The sequence below is a fragment of the Poecilia reticulata genome, linkage group LG10 (genome assembly GCF_000633615.1).
Source record: "Poecilia reticulata strain Guanapo linkage group LG10, Guppy_female_1.0+MT, whole genome shotgun sequence".
NCBI lineage: Eukaryota > Metazoa > Chordata > Actinopteri > Cyprinodontiformes > Poeciliidae > Poecilia > Poecilia reticulata.
In genome coordinates, this window is record NC_024340.1 from 2965088 (window position 1) to 2988249 (window position 23162).

Here is a 23162-nt window from a genome sequence, read left to right on the forward strand (position 1 = left end):
ATAATTGTATATAGATTATTATGTGAAAAACAGTTAAGTCAGAGATCATTTCTTCTTATTTTGCTGAACAGAAACCAGACTATTTGTGGTTTGTTTTTTACCTCTCCAGTCTGTCTTGTTTAGGTTGAAATATTTTAAAATGTTTGCTCAACACTATGAGATATTTAAAATAAATTTATGTTCTGTTCTATAAATGAAAATGAAATTTATTTTATTTTATTTTATTTTATTTTTTATTATTTTTTATTTTCCTTCACTGAGAAAACTTTCCTAGCGGGGCGCTTGTTAAATCACATCACTGAACTAGTACAATAATCTTTGGCACACTTTTCACTAATTTCCCTTGCAGCACAGGTATGAAGGCAATTTAAATCACAGTGGTACATCTATCCCCTTCTGTCACCCTGAGCAATTCTCTCCCTCGCTCCTTCTTCTCCTTCTTCTTCTTTTTGCTGACTGTCTCGCAATCGCAGGGCCCATTGTGGTGAACATCGTTTATATGTTTATACCATGAGGTGGTCCTGGTGCGACTTGCATGTCTTCCCATCACTGCTTGAGCCAAAAACAAGTCAGACTGAAACTGTTGAATTTCCAGAGATGTGAAACTGAGGACTTGCTGCTTGTTCCATTTCCTTCTCTGGAAGATGTGAGATGTTTAGCTGTTAGACGCTCCTGCTTCGTGGATCAATTTACACGAAACGAAACGCGCTTGACTTGTTCGCCCAATGTCAGAGCCCCTGGGGGCGTCCTCAAATGCTCTTCACGCAAACAGAAAACTACGTGGCAGGGCCGAGGCGAGGAGGGAATCTTCTACATGAATCTCTTATATTTTAATCAGGCCACCAACAGGCACCTGATCAGTATGCTGATGAGGGTGGCGAGAAGCCTATTAGTCCAGCGGCGCCCGCACGGCCGTTTGCCTTGAAGGGAACAACAACACCGTTCCAATTAGAGGCTGTGTGACTCTCCAATCCCCGTGCAGCACTTACAGGTTGCACAAGATCACACTTGCTTTGCCCAATTTAATCAGGTACAGAATAGCGGACGACRACGAAGCAGCACACGTCTGCGGGCGTACAAACACAACACACACAAACACACGGACGGACACGCGTGCRTGCGCAATCTTCACACATCATTAGGTTCAGCTTTTGAGCCTTGTGGCTTTTATTACGCTGGATTGGAGAATGAAGCTATTAAAGCAATAAGCGAAGCCTCGGCAACCCTCTTACAGCCCACACTTTGCTCTGCTCCTCCTTTTACAAATTAGGAMGTGTGAGGCACAACGACCTGAGCCGAGAATTATAAACCCGCAGARATTCCTCAGATCCTCGTAAACAGAGACAAAAGTAGGATGAGATCACTCTTCTACTTCTTTTTATACCTTGACGAGCAAGCGCCACACAGAGATCGTAACATGAAGAAGACGCTGTCGATTGAAAGGCCAAAACCTTGCATAGCATTCTCATATTTTTGTAGCTTATAATCTATGTGTTGCAAGCTTGAACGACCGCTCTAGCTTTCTCTGTTTAGTCGAGAGAGAGAGTTCGGCATGGGTCGGTATCAGCAGACATATCACGGTTTCCTGCAAGAGTTTTAAACAAAAATGTACAAAATAATCAGAGAAGCAACCATCATCTTATAAATTAGAACTTCGATCGAGTTATTTAAGCCTTTGTTCCATTGATTTACGCTGGATGTATTTGTAGGCAAGGATAAAAGACGAGGGTTTTAATGTTGTTGTGACCTTTGTTTACCTTGATACCTGAAACCGGCCCATGCCAACACCTAATACAAACCTTTAAAGTCTGAAATCCTGTCAGAATGTTCAACCTAACCTGTTTGTTTCCGGCAGCAGTCCATCAACGATGCCATGCGCTGCTCCACCTTGACCAGGATGAGTGGTAAYGGGAGCGGAGGAGAGAACGGACGAATCCTCACCCACGACTTCCCCAAGACRGTTCAGACGCTGCCCTGTATGAGCCACACCGCCAGCATGGGACTGGGAACCTCCGGCATGTGATCACCACCATCTCGTCCCGCTGGGATYGACGGGACCGTCAGGGTGGGGTGGGGCGGGGCAGGGCGGGAGGGGAGGGGCAGAACGGGAGCACTAAAAATCATGGCCGTCTGGTTTTCGACCAACCTACTCTCCTGGCTGTCAATGTGCTTGACTTAAAAAAGAAAAACAAAAAAAAGATAAAAAATAATTAAGACTTGAACTTACTGCCAAAATGCACTCTCCAAACCGCTCCCAAATAAACTATGGACAGCAACTCCACGTTTTTTTTTTTTTTTTTTAAATAAATGGATGTTTAAAAAAGAAAAAAAAAGAAAAAGAAATGTGCTGCAATAAAAAAAAAAGCCCTCAACAGGGCGTGATTTTGACATTTTTTACAGTGTTCATCTGTGTGGAATAAAAAAAAAAGGACTTATTCTTCAGTGTGACGACTGCGCTGTGCCATTTTGATGGAGCTCTTGACCTTCGTCTGCGTGTGCAATACTCTCACCTCCACTGCTGGCCGGATGCTWMCCGAYCGGCCGGCGGGATGCGTCTTTTGCACGGATCGGACGCGGGAGGGAGGCGGACACTTGTGACTGCTCTGACATTGTTTTTGGGGACATTTGCCCTTCACCGTTCACTCCCTTTTTCTCAAACACTCCATTTTTGAAGAGCAGATTGCTTTGTTAAGCAGTTTATATGATAAAGTGTGATGGTTTACACTGTTGTGATAGCATMKAGCCTTGATGGAAAAGGTCYGAGTTCTGGCCCGGTGAAGATGACTGTTGAGGGACTCGGCTACAATGAACAAGCTTTGCTGCTACACCTCATTTCACTCGTCTTGCTGCCGTATGATCATTTGACCCAAATACACACAGACGCAAAGACAGGCGAAAGTATTCACTCCCCACCCCTTTGGCATTTTTTGTGTTTTTCTACCTCACAACCTGGAATTAAACCGGATTATTTTAARGAAAGCATTATTTTGTTTACAACTTTGAACATCTTCCCCTGGGATTTTTGTTCATTCCTCAAGGCTTCAGCTCCTTCAACTTAGATAGTTCTCAATTGGATTAAGGCCCAGGCTTTGATTAGGCCATTCCAATACATTTACACGCTTCCTCTTAAATYGTACTACTGTTGTTTTARCGGTACGCTTTGAGTCATTGTCCTGTTGGGAGGTGAACCTTAATTTTGAGCCAGAGAYAGTGGTTTCCWTGGTAACTGAAAAGTTTAATTTCGGTTTCATCTGTCCAAAGTCGGGGAGTCTCCCTCATGCCTTTTGGCAAACTTAAAACGGCGGCAGTGGTAGGACAGGCAGATTCATCTTGTAATCTGTGGGTTGCTGGTTCAAATCTCTGCTCCGTTTGCCTCAGACGCCTCACCCACCTTGCCCGTTGGTGGCGGTCAGTCTTAAATTCATTACAAATGTAACTTCTGAATTGGTTGCAGCTTTTAGAAGCTTCATGGCAAAAGGAGTGAAAAGATGTGCACAAGCCAATTATCAGTTTTTATTWAAAAAAAATTTTTTTAATTAACATAAAACATTTAACCCTCCTGTTGTCCTMGSGTCAAAATGACCGAGATTTGTATGTGTTTTCCCTATACGCAGAAAATGAGGACAACAGGAGGGCAGGTTGTAATGTAACAAARCAAACAAAAACATGYCAAGAGCGGTGAATACTTTTGCAAGGCACTGTAAACTCCACTCCTGTCGCTTCTTGGTCGTTGTTTGGGCGGTTTGTGGTTAAATTCTGAGACGTCGATCTTGAAGGGGGGAAAAAAAATCAGTTTTCGGCTACGCCTAGCACAGAGGGACCTTACACTGTATTCTATTGTTGTAAAATTCATAGCATATCCTGTATAAAGCGGACTGAGAACATCTTCCTCGTATTATTATGKCCACGTCGTGCAGCCACTCCCGGTGTGTTTTCAGCTGTATGCAGTTTTAATGAAACTGGCAGCATGCACRGTTTATTGAGACGGGCATATCCCCTGCTGATTGTGCGTGGCCTATAAAAAGAAGGTTGGCCTCATCTGTCTTTGCTGTCGGTAGCTAATAGTGGAAAGAGGCGGAACTGACACAGTTTGACTGACTGACTGTGTTTCTATGGGGGTAAAGCATTTTGGAATCACTGTGTGGAGAAAAGAAACATGGATCTACGTTAGAGGATGGCAGAGTTMACAAAGGCATCAGAGGCTGGGGAACTTCCAGGAAAATCAATACTTTGTTATATATTTTTGCATTTGTTGGTTTAGTTTATACACCCAATGTTAAATTATCAATACAACCTAAAGTTCTCTCATTGTGTTCTCGGCTGTACAGACCAGTTTGTGTGGTTTTTCTCTGGGCCTTACAGTTTCTTCCCACAGTCCAAAATCAGGCCAAGATTGTTGCACTTCACAAATTTGCTTCAACAGTTTGAATTCAACTTGGTTACATGCAGAATAATATAGCTTGAGTTGGCTCACTTTGTGTGGACTGAATCTTTTTAAATAGTTTCAAAGTTTCATTTTTTTTTTTCTTTTTTGGCATCGAATGCTCAATACAAAACCAATGTTTTAACAATATTCTCATTTGCTCACACTGAGCACCCGAGAAGAAGTCAGATATTAATGGGGATTAATGTTGTGCTAGCTGTGCTTGAATGATCTGATCATTTTAGACGTCTGTACTTTTTTTTTTCTATTATTGGCAGTGGGCAGAGTAAAAGGTGTGATCACAGCTTTTCTCGGGGCAGCATCTCATCTGAAATGCGCTGACAGTTGTTGAGCCGTTTCCCTTCAGATCGCTGTCAGTCAAATTTTCAAAACAGACATGGATACAGCTTTCATAAATATGTCTTTAAATATAAGGGGCAGCAATGTTGTTTTGCTTTTTTGTTTTTGTTTTTTTTTTGGGGGGGGAAGGGTTGTATTTGTAATGTCTCTAGGTAAGTTTTGATGGATTTTCCCATATTCATCCTCTCACGGTGCAAGAGTGGCTTAACATCTGCTGAAATACAAGCTCATAAATTACAACAATGCCCCAAACATGGTCTAGAAGGTAAATCTCTGCATGTAACATAGCATTCTTATGCCTCATTAGGTTTACTTCCTGCTCATAAATAATGAGGAGAATCCACTTGAAAAAAGCAAACAAGCATAGCAAGTGATCTTTTTTGTACAAACCTGGACCAAAAACAAATATTTGGGGATCTTAARTGAGATTATTTTAGCCAGTGCTACCATAGATACGATATTGGGCAATGTAAGATTATTTAAGACAGCAAAGCAACAATTTCTACTTCTGCTAACATATTTTAATTATTACAGTTCTGCTGTAGAGTGATACCAATGCAAAAAGTTGAAGTCGACTTCTAAGCAAGGACGCTACTCATAGCTTATAAATATAGATAGATACTCACTTCAAAATCCTTTAAAAGTTAACTTTTATCAAAAAAGCAAGACTACAAATAAGTTTCTCTACACAAAAGCCTGGGGGGTAATAATTTGAGCTTCATCTGCATTTTACATCCTTCTTCTTTTGTTCTTTTTTTCCCTCTGTTCAGCTTACTGCAACTTTATTTATCTGCACCGTATTTAGATGCTAAAACAGTATGAGGGCATTCTTGAAGAAGCAAATGCGTTGAAAATAGATCGATTAAATCGCTCCATCGTCACTCAGACTCGGTATCTGTGATCTTAAAAGTGAGAAATGTGTGATTTCTATTCCTCCGAGGTGACTGAAAGGTTACTTGGAATGGGAGTTTTTCTGCTGCTGGAAACCCCAGGTGAGCCTTAGTTTATGAACCGCACATTCGAATTGACCTCTCATTTCAAAGGCCAGGCGTCTGTGTGAAGGCAGCGCTCCTTGAGTGTGTGTGCGTGAGGGGAAAAAAAATAAGAAAATGACATGGTACCAAAATCTAATGTATGATTTACTCTGGGCTAGATAACTGGGCAGTCGGAGTTTATCCAAGTCATACATGTCTCCTGGTGTTCTGTATATAAAAGGATTTTTCTCTTTGCTAGTGAAAAATGTTTGTTCTCTCTGAAGTCATACGTCAGCGTGCCAGAATTAGTTTGCAGCAGTGCGAGTACCTTTTTTCTTTCCTCCCTTCGTCTGTCTTCTTTTCATTTTTAGGTTGTTAATAGTACACAGCACAGCTCTCTTCAGAAGAGGCGATATGTTTTATAAACCATGAGAAAAAGATTTGTAAAAAAAAAAAAGAAGAAAAAAAAATGAAACAAATTATCCAAAACAGAYTCTGTGTTTTTACTGTAAAGGCGTTGAGATGCTAGCAAAGTGGCACTTTGAAAAGTATATTAAAAAAAAATCATACACACATACACACACTGCTGTTGAATAATCTGTAGATGCTAATGATGTTTAAATCCAGATTTCTGGTTGATTTTTATTTTTTTTCTGTTTTCAAAAAGGCACTTCCTGACTGTATTTGAAGTGCTTTAAATGTAACGATGTGGATATTTCTTTTTGTGTTTGTTTTAGTCATTTTTACAGTATTTTACTACTGGAATCTACAGTTTGTTCACCAGACATGGAATTAGCTTAGTTTTTTTTTTTTTTTTACTTATTTTTTTTTTTTCGCTTTGTTTTGTTTTTAAACTTTGAAAGGTTTTCACTGAGCTTATTTAAAACGGTGGTGAATAACTTGGTAAATAGTTTAAAATATATGTATAAGAGAATAGAACTATCATGGGTCAGATTTTTGAGAAATAAACATTTTTTCTAACCAAAGTGTCCTGGAACAAAGTCATCATGCTTTTGTAACTGAATAAAGGAATAACTACGGTTGTTTGTCCAGCTGTTTGCTTACTTAGTGATCCAGAATGTCCTGCGCCGTCGTTAGCTTCTGCTTTTGCGACGGCCTCCGATCCGCTTGCGTTCACACTGCCTTCCAACCGTGTCAGAGTTCACTTCAGCCGGACCGAGACCTAGGTTTTTAGGCAGATCAGAGTTTGCTTTTCTAGTCCGTGTTGGAATTCATATTTGCATTCACACTCTCCAAACGAATCAGATTTTCTAGACAAACGAATTAGAGTCTGATTAAAGTGGACTAAACAGGGCTGGCGTGAATACAGATCACTGCACTGAACCCCATTTAAAACCTCACAGTTATTCCTCCAAATATTGATTTMTGAACTCTTCCTGAGTTAAAACATTGGTGTTGTTGTTTCTAAATGAATATGAACTTGTTTTCTTTGCATTATTTGAGGTCTCAAAGCTCWGTATCTCTTTCGTTATTTTGACCATTTTTCGTTTTCTGCTATTTTTGCTTGGAATTTCAGAGACATGTCGGTAGTTCATAGAATAAAAGAACAATGTTCATTTTACTCAAACTTATACCAATAAGAAGTAAAATCAGGAAAAAAAACTGATAATTTTAAGTGGCCTCTTCATTTTTTCCAGGGCTGTAAGTCGAGGCAGACATGCAGCATTCAGTAATTCGGCATGTACTTGGCATATTTTGCCTTTTTGAATCAAATGAACATAAAGTCCAGAACAATCAGCTGCCTCTAGAAGTCACCTAGTTAATGAAAACAGTTCAACTTGGTGTAACATATTCTCAGTGTGTATATATGTACATACAGCTGTCATGTGAAAGCCTCAGAGGTTTATTAGAGAACATGAGTGAAGAAATAGCTCCACAAAGCATGAAGGAGAAGTGTAAATCAGGGTTTGGTTGTAAAGTTATAACCCAAGTTTTGAATTCCTCACACTAATCATTAGAACRAAATCACAAATTCTGTTTTACCCAGGTGCTCTGCTGAGTCAAGAGAGGTAATTCAGCASAAAGGTGGCAGAATTTCTCTCATATTTGCACCAAATAAAAACACAGATGAGTCTTAATTAAACCAGCTGAAGTTGCAGGATAAATCGTGATTTCCAAGCTTCCCTTCAACGTTACATGAGTTCACAGATAGCTCTTTTTGATGACATACATTGGTTTGAAAACTTTTCTGATGCAGAGACGATATATGAGCAATGTGTTTTCATATTGTTATCCAGGCATCTTTTGAATTTATTTCAAATTCCTAAATTTCTTGAGCACATTCGTGGAGATAAAAAGCCAATGACAAAAGGAGAATTACAGGCGTTTCACCTTGACCAATTCCACGCATGTCAATACCTGTCGTCATTGATCAAAAACCACACTTTTGCAAATTCAACACATCGTCGGCCTGCTCAAAGTGTTCATTCGACTTTTGTACTCGAACATCAATTCAGTGCAGCTCTGTGGTTCCAAACCGAACTCATCTGCGGCAAGAGAGAGTGAAGCAAAACAACAAATCCTCATTGTTTGATGATTAAAAATAAAGTCTGCCTCCTCATCCGCATCTCAGCTGTACGTTCATGCATCCAAATCCCCCATGAGCTCAAGGTTGGAGAAAAAAAACAACAAAAAACGAAAAATAGCTTTCATTACCTGGAAGAAACATTTCGTGCAACAGTTCTCTCTCATATCATTGTTCAGCCCAGAAGCAGGATTTATGATTATTATTATAATGAGGATACAAATATAGAAAGTGTCACAGTGAGCCGCGTTGCTTATCACCGCGTGCAACAGCGCGCGCGCGCGCGCATGTGTGCTACATTGGAGATAGCGGGATGTCATGCTGCGTCACTCCGCWCTGTGATTAGTGACATCAGCTTCTTCACTCTGACAGCCTGAGGTCTACTGTATAATTAACATGTCCCTCTTTCTGTCCCTCATTTTCACTTTTCCAAGCGCCACGTTTACCTATTCATGGRGCTGCTGCGCTCGAAATGTTTTACTTTTATTCTTTTTTAACTTTATTTGCTTCTTGACGTGCTATTGCTTGGCGTTTGCGAAGCAGCCAATCCAGGAACACTATTTATTTTCCGTGGCACTGATTGGCTGTACCAACAAAAGTAGAGATGAGAAAGATCGTTGACGTATAGTTTGCCAAGATGGTTTCCACTGAGMGTATTAGTGCATATTAAAGGTCTGTTTGGTGTGTGAATTATTAAAATAAGCATTTAGAAATGATCTCAAGTATTTAMACATGTCAGCTTTTTGCCAGTGGCTGTGGTCCATAACCTCTCAAATACAAGAGTTCCACTGTACAGAAATGCTCTTAATTGGTTCAGTCATTGTGATGGTTTTACTCTGGTAACTTTCTAAAGGCTAGCACTTTCTAAATACCTTCTACCTTTACCTGCTTTAGGTGCAGCTAACTAATGAGTACCTCCGCAAAGGTTGTGTATTTTWAAAAATTGTAAAGCAAATAATAATCAAAGGATATTTAGAATGTAGGRGCAATGAAATGAAAAATACATGAAGAGTATTTTCACTCTGGTCTCTGCAGTCATTACAAGTGAGTTCTGGCACTCCGTCCCAGTCCCTCATTAAAGGTCTGTTGAAGAAAAATGACCCAGCAGCGACAGTGTCCACACATACATTCATTCTCTACATACACAGGCTAATAAACATATTCACATTTTCTCTAATAAGGACAGTTGAATAACAGTGAAGCCAGTTTCCAAGACACCTAGAGAGGGTGATAAGTCTGTACACCCACACATGCTGACAACATAGTTCGGTCACGTATAATGTGCTGCTGTAGACAAAACAGTTTCCTCAAACGAGCTTTCAGAGGGATTATTTGTTGCTGTTGTTTGATCAGTTCATCTGTGTTTGGAGGAGKAGTCAAGCTAAATGTTAGTGATTCCCAAAGCTGCCTATTTACAGATTCCTTTTTATGTTCTTTATTGGTTGGGGTCTTGGGATTATGGCTATTAGAGAATATTTGTGAATGAGGTCATCTTTTAAARTCAAAAACTAYRTTTGAGTGGGGAAAAGGAGTGCTCTTTTCTTTTTTTTTTCAAATCAGCTCTATTCCCTAAGTCAATCATCTTCTTTCTTTGTATTTAAGTGATGTTGTTATGAGATGGGGTAATCCAGCTCCAGTGAAGCATATCCACCTGGCATGTAACGCATGTTTCCCCAAAATGAGAAGGAGAGAAAATCAATAGCAGTGAAGAAGCTGCTGTCAGCTTGTGTTGATGAGATAGAGTAAAGTCTCACAGCCATCAGAGAGGAAAAGCTTATTTCCTCTTTCGAACAGCTTGAATTAACTGCTTTAATCTCTGATAAAAGGCCAGTGTCCCTCACACGCGGCTTCCCTGACGTCAACGCTTCCTCATTATTTCTGTCTGTCAGCTCACTTGTAATTCACCTGCATCTCTCTTTTTTTTTGTTCCCTGGCGCAGTTACCCATTGTTTCTCCACGCCGACTCCCACCAGCAACTGCAGGTGGTGTCTGCAGCTATTTGCGCGCGTGGGAGTCATCTTCTGCTCACATAAAGAGCTCGGGAAAGACAGACACGGGCACGGGGCGCAGGAACACATGCTGCGCTTCCAAAGATGCTGCAAGACTGAATCCCTGTTATAGCATGCAGCATCTCTTGTCTCTCCTCCATCCCACCCTGAGGCCGGTTGTTGCAGCCTGAGTGACTGACACTCATGGCAGCATGAAATCTAAGGAAGGCATCTGACACATTGTCAAGAAACAAAAACTGCCTCGGGACAGTCTTAGTGCTCCCTTGATCACACATATCACAGTGTGTACACGGGACGTCTATTTTCTATTTCCTGTTAAACACAAGTTGTTAAGCKCACACGTTGTGAAATGCGTCATCAGGTTAAAGGTTCAGTCATTAGTTGGTGTGCGATACTCTCCGACCTTATTGGGTTTATGAGAAGCGCCAACAGYAGCGCAACTAGTGGCCAACGGTTTCTCACTGTGGTTGATGTTTCTTGTTTGTCATTCCTCACATTTTTGTCCCGTTAGGAACCCGTAATGCTTCCACGCTAACAATTTACGAGCGGCAGACCAAGTGTTGCTGGAGGATCCAGGGAGCAGTTTTGTGCAGTTTGACCCCCAACGAGAGATCAAGATGTCAAGCCTAAAAAACTTTACCTTAAATTTCGCAGCTCATAGCAATCTCTTAATTTGGTTCAGCAAATAGAAAAGGCGTTTTGCGAGACGTACTTTCCTTTGGAGGGAAACATTGTGGCATTTCAGTGTTGAAAGATCTTGTAAGGTGAAGTTTGCACAAACTCCTATTATAAAATAAGCACTACTGGGTTGGGCACAGAGTTCTGATAATATCAAAATCAGCTTATTCTTAGCAGCTTAGCCACTTTACACATAGTTATCCATTAAAATGTTGTGTCAAAAAATGTCATTCAAAARGTAGTACTAAGTCCGCATAAACYGASAGCAGACCCAACCTGCACTTTTCTGCTTTTGTAGAAGTTTCAACTTTTGAAAGGCTTTTCATTTACATAAAAATTTCCTCRCGCAAAATTTTACTGAACAGACATGCTGTCCGTGTAAACGCAGTGTGAATGTGACGGGAAGGTGGACATTGCAAAGACGATTTCATGAAGACTTTTACTGCCATCTATAAATCGGTTGGGCTTGCAACACCACTGAAATTCATGCTGACTAAGAAAAATCCAATTTATATATTTCARGCCTGATTACGGATGGTGACTGCAAACATTGTCAACGCACATCCATTATTTGGAGAGCTAGGCTTCCCTTCAAAGCCAGCAAGTTAACAACAAGCAAAGTCAATTCTGAGCTCATTGTACCRACAGAGACAGAAACTGCAGAGGAGAGGACAGTGTTAAATATCCTTCAACCACTCCAGTGGTCAGTAGACAAATCAAGGCTCACATTTTAAGCCTTCRCTTATCCCATTAGCTTGTGATTTACRAGGGGTAATGCAGTTATAATGCTCTGTAAATGAAAACGTATGAAGTTATAATGAGTTATGATTCAGCTGCTGCTTTATTGTTCCCTGCACGTCTCTGTGGTGTTGAGGGTCACTCTGGGTCTAGGCTGAAAGGGACAGTAAATCATGATTCAGAGCCCATTAGTCCAATGCTATCGAGATTCAGCAGCCCTTTTGTGAGAGATGTGCATCGCTCGATGTTGAGGGAACGGAGACGAGGCTGCTACTGCTGCTGCTGCTGCTGGGCCATTGTGAGGCTTGAGGGAACCCAAAGGCCCTGAGACTCATCTCTCGTCCTTTGTTTCCTAACCGTCTGTCTCTGTGGGCGAAGGCAGCAACCGTGTTTTGGTGAAGATGGATGGAGGTGGTAAACAGGAGTTGGACAAGGAGGGTTGCTGGGCAGCTGAAGCGAGGGGGTAAAGGGAGAGATGTATGGTCCCCCACATCGCCTCAGACAGAATGACAGATGAGCAGACTCTGCAGCGGGGCTACTTCCCCCAGTGATCAAAGTTCTGAAGCCTCCCTCGCGAAACCTAGCTTAATCCGAGCCCATTGGCTTGGTAGTCGGGGTTAAAACCGAGCAACGGGGGAAAACACCAAGCCGTTTTAATGAAATATTTCACTCAATAGTCTAAAATTCCCTTTTTAAGGTCTCTTTTCTGCAAAGCAATACTTCTAGTGCTTTTCAACTGTTCTTTGAAATGGGATACATTTTTCATCGCAGCAGCCTGTGTGGGGCGTAGCTGCTGGAAGCACTGGGCAATCTCTTTCTCCTTTGATTCTCAATGTCAAAGGTTCACTTGAAAGGCACAAGAGTAACTCTAYGTGTCAGAACGCTTGTCCCCGCTGGGCAAACACACATTTAGAATGATTAGAAAACCTCTTACTCGACCTAAAAGGCGCTTCATTACGAAGGGCAGGTTTTATTCCAGCGCATTCGCTCATGTGAATGCGACGTACGCAGGTGTGCGCGGCTGCAGGAGTGGATATGCGTCCGTTCTTGAAGTGTGTGCAGGCGTGATCGTGATTTCGGTGAACACAGGCTGTGAAGTAAACCTTGAATAATGGATTCAGCCCCAGTAAGAGTAATCAGTGAACCCTGAGCTCAGCCTATTGAAGTTTAATAACATTCTGAATGTCAGAACACATGACAGCAGAGAAACATAATCCCCTTTCCCTGTAGAGAGAGGCCTTAAAACCAACACCACCTCTCTCTCTCTCTCTCTCTCTCTCTCACTCTCTCTCTCTCTCCCCTGCCTCCGCTCTCTGTCACACAGTGTGTACACATATATCAACACTGGTAAAGCCTTTCAGATTAGCTGGTGCGATTTAAAAAGCATTTAAAGAGAAGTAAATAAGGGCGAGTTCCAGTTGAGCAGAGTTCACATTCCCCATCCCTGCGGGGGGTTTGTCACCTTATCACGCTTCGGTTCTCTCCAGTTTGATAATTAGAATGAAAGTTACACGCCCGCCGTCCTCCACGGAAACCCACCCACCGCCGCTTTGACGGGGGCTCGTAACAAAACACGTTTTCTCCACTGGAATCGCAACGCAGCGATAACCTCGCAGTCTAAAATCTAAAACAACAACAAAAAAAGCCTCTCTGATTTGATTAAGATCACAGGCTGAGCAGAAGGACGGGTAAATATTGGACTTAGATTTATTGGGCGGTCATTAACAATGCTCCAGATGCTTAACGTCGCCGCTCCGTCTGTTTCGTGTTCAAGTAAGCAACTTCTCGAAAAGCTTTACTTAGCATCTTACTCCTTAAATGTACTATGAATTAAAATAAATACATGTGTGCTCAAAATAAATGTAGGTGTTCATTATTTTTTAAAAACCCTCTTTTTCTTCCTTTAAAGCAAAGCGTTTCTAAACTACTGGTTTGTAGTGGCAGAATATCCATCAACTCACTGTGGTGTTGTCCATTTGTTTAACACAGTCTGAAGATTTGTACAAATAATAATAATGGCTGTTCTTTAGTAATAAATAAGAACAAATTTTTACTAACATAAAAAATCAGTCATTTTACAGTTTGCTCATTATTTTCTTAATTTATCGGATGCTTTTTTTCAATTGTTGTTTTTGTTTATATTTACTGCAAAATCAAGATCATGCCTCATTTCCAGGTAATTCTGAAGTTCACGTCCTTTTGTTCTGTCTAACAAAACCATTTAAAATCTCAAAATTCTTTGACTCTGATTTAGTTACATGTTTAAACTACGGTACATATTTGGTCATTTGCTTATGACTCGACATTTAAGGTTTGCCTACATTTGAGACTTGGGTGCCTTGACTTTGCACTCAACTTTGCCCTTTCATGCCTAACTATGATTTGCAAAAACAAAGTCTGCTGGCCATTTGGATTTAAAGGATTTTTTTTTATTTGCACTGACATACCAGTAGATGGCAGTATACAGGGTGATGCTCTAAACCTGGCTTTCTTACCTGCTCTCAAACAAGAAATCAACTTTTGAATAGCTGCTGCCTGCTTAGTATTGACCACTATATCTTAGGATGAACTAGTTATCCTCCAGACAAAAAAAACTAAAAAAAAAGTAAAAATTAAAATTAAACCTCTCTATAAGGTAGTGGTGAGGTTGAAGTATGAACTATACATTAATAAAAATCATTTGTATTTCAAGCTAGTCTGTCATGATTACTGATGGACTACCTTTATGTTACAACGTAAATGTTTATGTTACAACTGAGTCATCTAAATARTTGAGCGGCAATTATTTTAGATGACGCAGCAGCATGGCCGACAAAACAATGTACTGCACGCACATAAATGTCTGGCCTATATTGGACAATTTCTTGGAAGAAAAACCACAAAGTTTGCACAGAGAGGAAAAAGAACTGCGACAAGTGACGCAGCTTGTATCTGCAGGCTTCCTCATTATCATGACTTAGCATCCACTCCAGTGGCTCTTTCTCACTTTTTCTCCATTTATGCCCCCTCACTCTCTCACATCGCTCGCATCTTCTCTCCACACTAACCCACGTTTTCTCACTGCGACTCTCTGATCTGTAAAAACGCACATTTGCCTTGGCGCAGGCGGCGACGAGAGGAGGAAATGTCACGTTCCGACGCCGGCGCTGGACCGTCACACACAGGAATGTCAATTAACCGACGGGCGGGATGGAGGGATGAATAGGTGGAGGAGTGGAGAAAGACAGGGGCAGTCTTGTTCCATTGTGGTAGCATTTTTTGAAAAGACATGGCTTTTTTTTTTTTTTTTTTTTTTGCTTTTTTTTTTTTTTCACGATTATTCTAATCCCACCGAGGACCTCTCAGCCTGAACAGGGTGCCTTATCTGCTCTCCACAGTCATTCTCTCATTAAAACATAATCACAGGCCACCAACTCTAATAAACCCTCAACTTTGTCTATGAAAGAGGTAGTGGGGAGAGGGAGGCTGGATAGGTTGGGGGAGAAAAATTGAGATTACCACAGGTCTGACCGCCTGTCCTTCTATAAGTGACAAGGGGAATAGGAGTTCTGCTCCCAATCACTTCTAGTGCAAAAAAAAAAAAAAGCCATTAAAAAAAAAATCACAGGATTGTATGATTTATATATATATATATATATAAATCCAAACTGAAAAATGTCACTCTTTAATAAAAGCTGAGAAGATTACAGCGTTGCTAGCGGGATTTGGCCCTTGTGTACCTTGATTGTTTCTGGTTGCTGCAGACCTGGAACACACTTCTGAGCACGCTGCTCCTGAGGCGAGTGGTCAAAAGTTAACATGAAGCCAAACACTTGCAGGCACAGATGCTGCAATGTTTCCTTTCTTTTTTTCTTTTTTTTTTGACTTCCACAACCCACCCTGCCTTTCAGCGACACACATACACAAACGAGCTCCCCAAGAAAGGGTTTTAAACCCTCTTTAATCATCAGCTCAAGTGAATACATCAGCCCCCGCAGCTTGGCTCGAATTCAAATTCGATGCAGCGAGGCACCGCAGTTTGTCAGCAGCTTTATAACTTTTAACATTTGCATATATATCTAGTCAGGGTATTTTAATATACAGCATTACTAGAGTTGTTCATCTGATTTAAACTTTGCCTTTCATTAAGCAATCATTACATTAACTGAATAATACATCAGAGAATTGACCAAACAAGGCGTAATTTCATCTTTTAAAGCTGTCAGCAGGAGTTTGGGATGTACTAAAAAAACTTTACCCAAGAAGTCATCAAGTCCCAAAAGCATCTCAATTAGGAATGCACGATATTGGATTTTTGGTCGATATCCGATATGCCGGTATACTAAAACTCATTTGGCCGATAACCGATACCAATACAGATATTTTTTTCCTATACCTATTTGCTGAAACTATGTGGCCTTCTGTACTGTGGAAGTAAAATGCTGCATTATCTTTGTTAATTTAGCTTGCTACCAAATGCAAATGCTAAAAAGGAGGCTGAAAATGATGCAACACTTTTAACTTGCATTATGTCTAATGTCAAATGTATTCATGACTTCTGCTCTCCCTAAGACAATGACAACACTCCAACAGTGCAAATTTGATGTGCTGCAGGCATCATTGTAACTGGTTTATCGTATAAAATAACACATTTTATACTGGTGAGATATTTTGACGGAATGGGCGATGTACAATATTACATTTTACAGCTGAAATTGGCAGATTCCGATACCATGTTGATAATATTGTGCATCCCTGATCACTATCGGCATATTTCAGCTGGTCACAGTGTTTTAACCTGGTAGAGGACAATATTCTTTATCTTAAAATGGTTAAATTTTGCTAAAAATACCAACAACTTTAATCAAATTTTTTAAGGATGGGTTCTGTTGAGGGATTACACCTGATTTCTATTTGAATCTATGCTGAAAACTGATTTTTGTTTTATTAAAATGAAGAAGCTGCAGATAACCGTAACAGCAAAGACATGTGCTGGTCAAGAGCTCCTAATGGACATCCACTTCTGAAAAATCTGATTTTGCTAGTTTGAAATTGTCTGATGCAAGAACATTCAGTACCACTTGACATTTTTTTTGACATCTTGTCACATAGCAACAAAAAAATCCACAACCAGTACAAAGTACCTCATAATTGGAAAAGAACAAATTGCTTTTATCGTCAAATGAAAGCGTGACAGATATCTGAAGTCAGCCCCCAGACCTCAGTCTGGGGTCTTTCTGTAGAATCTGCACAAAGACCCACTTTCTAAACACTCCAGTTTCTTCTCACTGAAATGTGTTGTAGTTAAGCTGAGTTTATGTGTTTGCCAGGTTGTATCCGATTTAAAAAAACAAAAAAAAATGCTAACCTAAAATGCCCGAAAACATTATGTTGGCTTAACCTAATTGCCTCGTCTTAACTGATGCAACTATGTGGAAATGTTGTCAACATTTTCGTTTCATTCCTTTCAATTTTATTTTGAGTTGTGGTGAGCCAGCTCTTCTGAGGAAATGATGTGTGCAGAGAGAGAAATGTGTACTGACGGTGATCAAAGAGCACCTCAATGTTAGCTGAAATCTGATCAAAGAAAAACCAGCAGTCTGTATTCTCGCAGTATTTAGCCAGACAAAAAGGCCTATCCACTTTCAGACTGCAAAGAGAAGTGTGTGTGTTTTTACTGGATGGTTTTATGGTATTCACAACTTGCAATTAATGGTGCTAAAAATGCATTTTGACTTTGTTTCATAACACAAAATAGAAATTAGCTGTGACTTGTGGCAAGTAGCTCTTTAGGGGAAAAAAAAAATTAGTGGACATTTTTGTTTTGAATATGTTTTCTCTTGTTATAAGCATGTAAAGATAACCAGAAATGGGTATCCACCCTATGTTTGCACAGGTTAAGAACAAAGCTATGATATTAAAGTCAGTATATGAGGTCCAGGCTCCAGATTTGGCACTTAAATAGAGGGCTACTTAAAACAATGTTTATTTTCAGTGAATGTGGACTTATTTCGATCAAATCTAGTTAAAAATATGAACGTTTTTCACTACTCTGCTGAACAAGAACCAGTTACATCAGTTGTGAGGTTAATGAAACCCTCACACTAGTTGTGAAAGCACAAAACTATTCATTTGAATGCTTTTTTTTTTCTTGGCACAAGATTCACATTAGATCAACAAAAAACAACGAAGCTACAATATGTAAGCTTGTGAAACTCAGGTTGTATCATTGTAAAATAATTGAAAAGTTCTAATGGAGTACCACAAAATATTAACATTGTTAAGTATTTGAAATTAGCTGACAGAGTTGACAGTTCTTCATGTAAACAAGATCAAACACCAAACTGAAAAATACTTTTTAAGTTCTTAATTTTTTTTTGATGAGTTGCAAAATAAATATGTGCTGATTTTGCAGAACGGTACTTGTTTTTCATTTGAAATGTTGTGCCTCAAAAGTATTGTAAGTCAAATGTAGTTTTTGCCAAAATAAATAAAAAATGCCATTGTGAACACGTTGAGCCTGTGCCTGCTTGGGCCAGGCTGCTTATGTTTTTTAAATAAAGACAAATTATATAAAGCCGTCTGTCAAATGTTGTAATTTGTCTTTGAAAACATGAAAACTAAATTTTTAAATCTTGACACGGCCACTTCACACATTCTTAAACAGTTGTTATAATTTTTTTTCCCCCTTTCAGAGATCATACATTTCTATTAGCTGCAATTCAAACCATCAACTGAAGCTAAAACATAAAAGAAAACAAAAAAAACCCAAAAACAGTAGGACTGTGAGAAAAGATAATATTCTCCTGAATTATTCTAACTTTAATTTATATTTATACAAAGTAGGTTTACTTACTAATCACCACAAAATAATGAGAGCTGTGTTTTGGGATCCTCTGAAAACATTATTATGCAAATGTTTTTGAGACTTCTGATGTTTGGTATATTGTGTAATATATGCTGTCACATCACCAGACACAACAGATTAAGCCTGGGGTTACATGTGGAAAGTTAAATATGCAAATATCCGTAAAGTCCAAGTGAATCAATCAGCTTGAATTGTTGTTTTGTTTACCTCGCTTTAATGCTAATTAACCAGAAAAAAAAAAAAAAAATTCATGTCATTATTTTCAAAAGGGCCCTAAATTAGGTTAGTGCAAGATGCACACAAAGTACTGCAATTAGGACTTTGGCTGAACGTAATCTCCAGAAAATAAAGCAGATCAAAGTGCTCCGAAGATTTCTCTCAGTGCCGCTGCGTCTCGTAAATTGTGTCTGCTGGCTGAATAACAGCATAAAATAACAAAGCCATTGTCTTCCATGCGATGATTATGTAAATAAAGCACTTGTGATGGAGCTTTGTTGTTGTACTGACCAAAGAGTACAACAGACATTTCATTAGGACTCAAACTGTTGTTTACAGAAAAAAGGATTTGGAGAGCACACGCTCTCAAAATGTACTCCTATAAATCTTGCTGAGTGAGTTTTTTTTTTTTTTTGCAGGTTTCTGGCAAATTCTTGTCGGATACATCATTTTAAAAGTACTGGTTATTTGCTATACAGCCTTTTTGTATATTCCCATTTTGTCCATCCCTGTAAAAGTACTGTACCTGTCATGTGTAGCTCGTTTTCTAAGCTCACCTGTCCATATAACGCACCAGCTTTTATGTCTGTTGTCATCCATCTGGTTTTCTAATCCTCTTCTTTTTAACATATTCCCCTGAAATTGAGGRAAAAGTGTGAAACAAAACAAAAAAGCATGTCGGTAGCACAGTTAAAACTTGTCAAAAACCGATGATGTAATATATATAAGACCAAACCTATAAGCATGACATAATGCTCAGCCAAGAAAAAGAAAAAAAACTAGTGATTGCAAAGTTTCCAGCTCTGATTTGAATTTTAGGGTTTGTGAAAATCATTCCCTTTCACCTGCTTACTTTTACAAAACTCACCTATGTTCCTTTGCTTGCCTCACTACTTTGAACAAAACAATGTACATAGTTTTTGTTTATTTGTTTTCTTGCTCTGTAATATGACATTTGGCCTTTATCTATGTCAGGGCCTTCCAGTCCGGCATTGTTTTCACGTCTGAAAAGCCCAGCTTGACATGAATGAAGACACTGTTAGGTTTCTAAGAGTCACCGGTGCRTCGCCGCTGAGGCCACAGCCCTCGTTTCCACATCAGACACCCSGTGCTGCATCCTTTCTGTGTTTGGACGCAACTCCGAGATGTTAGGGAGGAGTATTTATGGAAATAATATGCATTAAAAAAAGATGAGAGGGGAACCGAAGTCAGAGAAGGCAGCTGTCATCGGTAGTGATTCAGAGGTCCGCGAGGCCTCTCACTTTGTTCCTAAATTATTCATGCAATCTGTCAATGCTGCTGTCTAGGCAGACTCCTCTCCCCATGTGTTCGATGATGACAGAAATCCTGCACCACGTTCGCTGCTGTCTTCTGCAAATCCCTCACYGAAAGGACGCGCACGGCGCCTCGCAAAGCTCTGGGCGGCACATGCTCCTGTGTGTCTCCCTGCCTGTGTGCTGCTGCGAGTGTGGGTGTGTGTGTGTGGGTGTGCGCCCTCCCACAAGATGTGGCGATTGTGTGTGTCTTGAAATGTGGACATAAACATCTCTCCTCTTGCAATTATTCAATAGCGTGAGAGAGATTTTGCACTTTGAGAACGCTACCTTATGACTCTGCATGCATTCCTGTATGCTGAGCATTGTAGGATTGTTTGAATATTCAGACTCAAATGAGCTGCAGTGTCTCAGTTCCTGTGGCTCTTCTAGATTAGCTTTGCAGCTTTACCTCTCTCTCTCTTGTCTCCGGTGTGGGGAGAGGATCTCAAAAATCGGTTTTCTCCTCTCTTAAGAGACAGAATTAAAAGATKCACTTCACTTTCTCCAATAAATCTTCACGCTGGGTGCACTGTGGTCACCTGTCAGCGGGCGCAGATCAAGTCAAGTGTATGCAGAGCTCTGGGTTTATGCCTGCTGCGTCGTGAGCGGTACCACACTGCTCAGTCTGCGACAAATACACACACAAAAAAAAGTGGCCTGAGATGCAGGCCTCTGTCTCTTAGCATTAGAGAGGATCATGCTCCATCCTGTCTTAGTAGACGACCACACAAACTTTTTCTACCTCGTGTTTATTCTCGCGAAAGCAGTTCTGACGACCGCAGTGGTGTGGAGGCTTTGGGCTGGTAGATGAATGTGTATTAAATATACTGACGTAACGAAGCAATTAAGAAACGTCCAGAAGAGCAGGTCTCTGCATCACCAACCACAGCCGGCCGCTCCGCTTCCATGACAACCAAAACAATCAAAATGTGAGAAATTCCCCCTGCTCGGTGGTGACGCTGTGAGGCTTCATATGAGAGCAGTTAGTCACTGTTGATGCCAAAGTCCCGTACTGAAACACTTTCTCATCTCTGAAGGGTTTTTTTTCTCTCTTCCTCTCTCTCTCAGGTTTAATCTCTGCATGCTCCTCTGTTAAATGGCAGTAATAGTAACACCCAGAGCAATAAATACGATCTTGACTGACAGCTTTGATCTCCATTGTTCCTATTCAGACGTCGTCTTATCTGTAAGACTCATATCTGCGCTTCCCAACAAATATAAATCCCAGATTCAGCAGGGGTGAGGCATGCCTTTTCTACAGCRGTGCGTGACTTTGTGCAGGAGAAAGCTCCACTGCTTGCGGATGGAATCAAACAAACTGATAGCAGGGAAATGCAGCTATTCTTTGTTGTTGTTTTTTTTTTGCTGTAGCTCATCTTTTCAGTTTCACTTTCTGAATCCACGCCCACTCAGTTTGTTCATATTTATCCATTTCTCCCTTATTTTAATCATGAACACCATTAATTACAGGCATTGTTTTCCCATTATTTCTTTTCATTTCTGGTTGTAGCATGATAAAACACAGTTCGTATGCTTGGCGTGAGGTCATTTTACAAGTTTGAAACATACAGAGTCAGACGGCTCCTGGAATCTCAGGATTCAGGTTGCTTTGAATAGTTCTCTRGTGAGAATGCAAAAAGTCATGGTAGTCTCAGGTAAAAAGAAAAGAAAAAGAAAGAAAAACACAATAGCAATCCACAAACCTTGCACTTTTTTCTCTAAGCCTTAGTAATGCTGTTGGTGCCAAACTCAGACGACCAAGAGGAGTCTTTTCAAAACAGAAGCTAAACAAATGACACTCCAGAGCTTCAAACTGAGATGAAAACCTGATTCAAGCTCAAGTATTAGCTTGATTCAAACTTGAATATCATGGAAAAGGCCGCTGTTGAATTACTCTTCCGAGTAAGACTCAAAGCTCTGGGCGGCACATGCTCCTGTGTGTCTCCCTGCTTGTGTGCTGGTGCGAGTGTGGATAAGGGTAAGGCACTGTTGAATTACTCTCCTGAGTAATTCAACAGTGCAAGTAATTCAATTCACTAATGTCTGTTTGACTGAAGAGACCTAAATGTGCATATTGTAGAAACATTTAACTATAGGAAGAAATTGTTGGTATTTTTTAGCTATTTTTATACTTTTCTGGCTTTAAATCTGCTGGTTTACTCTGTCGCTCGGTAGCAGATATGAACCATCTGTCCTTGTTGTCATGCCTCAAAAAAATTMTTCTTATCCTCACTCTAAATGTTTTTTTTTTTTAAGATTTTCCAATTTCCCCCTGTATTTATTGTTTCAAGTGTACAAAATAATAACTTCTTCTGAACACATAGTAGCTAAACAGCAGCTGTTTGCTTATGTAATTGATTTCTTTAGTGTAAGTTCAAAATGACTCATTTTTGCTGCAAAAAAATTGCAACATAAGGAGCACAAATAAAAACCATAGTTTCAACTTATGCGTGTTCATCATGTCTTGCAGATATCCAGAGAAATGCTTCCTTTCTTCCTTTTCTTCAAGCTACAAAAAGATGACCGTGGAAMACGCATCAGAAAACGCRCTGTTAATTTTATCTTCACTGTGTGTTTTATGCAGTTCATATAGTTTGATGCCATTTCCTCGGTTTGCAAAGAGACAAAAATGAGAAGTAATAAAGATAAACCAAATTGACAGACATAAAAAAAATTCATTTTGGCTATAAACTGTGATTAAAGACTTAACATTTTGGCATGTCACAATTGAAAGAAGTGAAGTAAATGATCAGGCAAACAGAAGAAGTGAAGAGATAAAAAGTGTATAAGGGTAAGTCGCAGRCGCTGTTTTGTATATTTTGCTTGTACTCGACTGTAAGAAATCTGTTGGTAAGACTCCAATAACCAGAGTGTATAAACATATTATTTTAATTTGGTCAGAACGTCACAATTTCTCTGATTTAATAAGTCAATTGGAACAAACACGTAATAAGTGGAAATAATGTGTGTTCCAAACTTTTTGGAAAATAAGTTGCAACTAGAATTAATGACACATGAAATTTGGGCATTTTCATGACTTATTTCCATAACTGTTG

The 23162-nt window shown here is 39.9% G+C and overlaps 1 protein-coding gene across 1 annotated transcript in view; it reads left to right on the plus strand.

Annotated features, from left to right (window-relative positions):
• The window catches only part of gria1a (glutamate receptor, ionotropic, AMPA 1a), a 58507-nt gene extending 56415 nt beyond the window's left edge, over positions 1-2092 (plus strand). The window contains exon 13 of the mRNA XM_008419590.2: positions 1856-2092. Within this exon, the coding sequence (XP_008417812.1) occupies positions 1856-2023 (168 nt within the window). The 3' untranslated portion in view covers positions 2024-2092. The remainder of the gene's footprint in view (positions 1-1855) is intronic.
• Positions 2093-23162: the final 21070 nt, after the last annotated feature.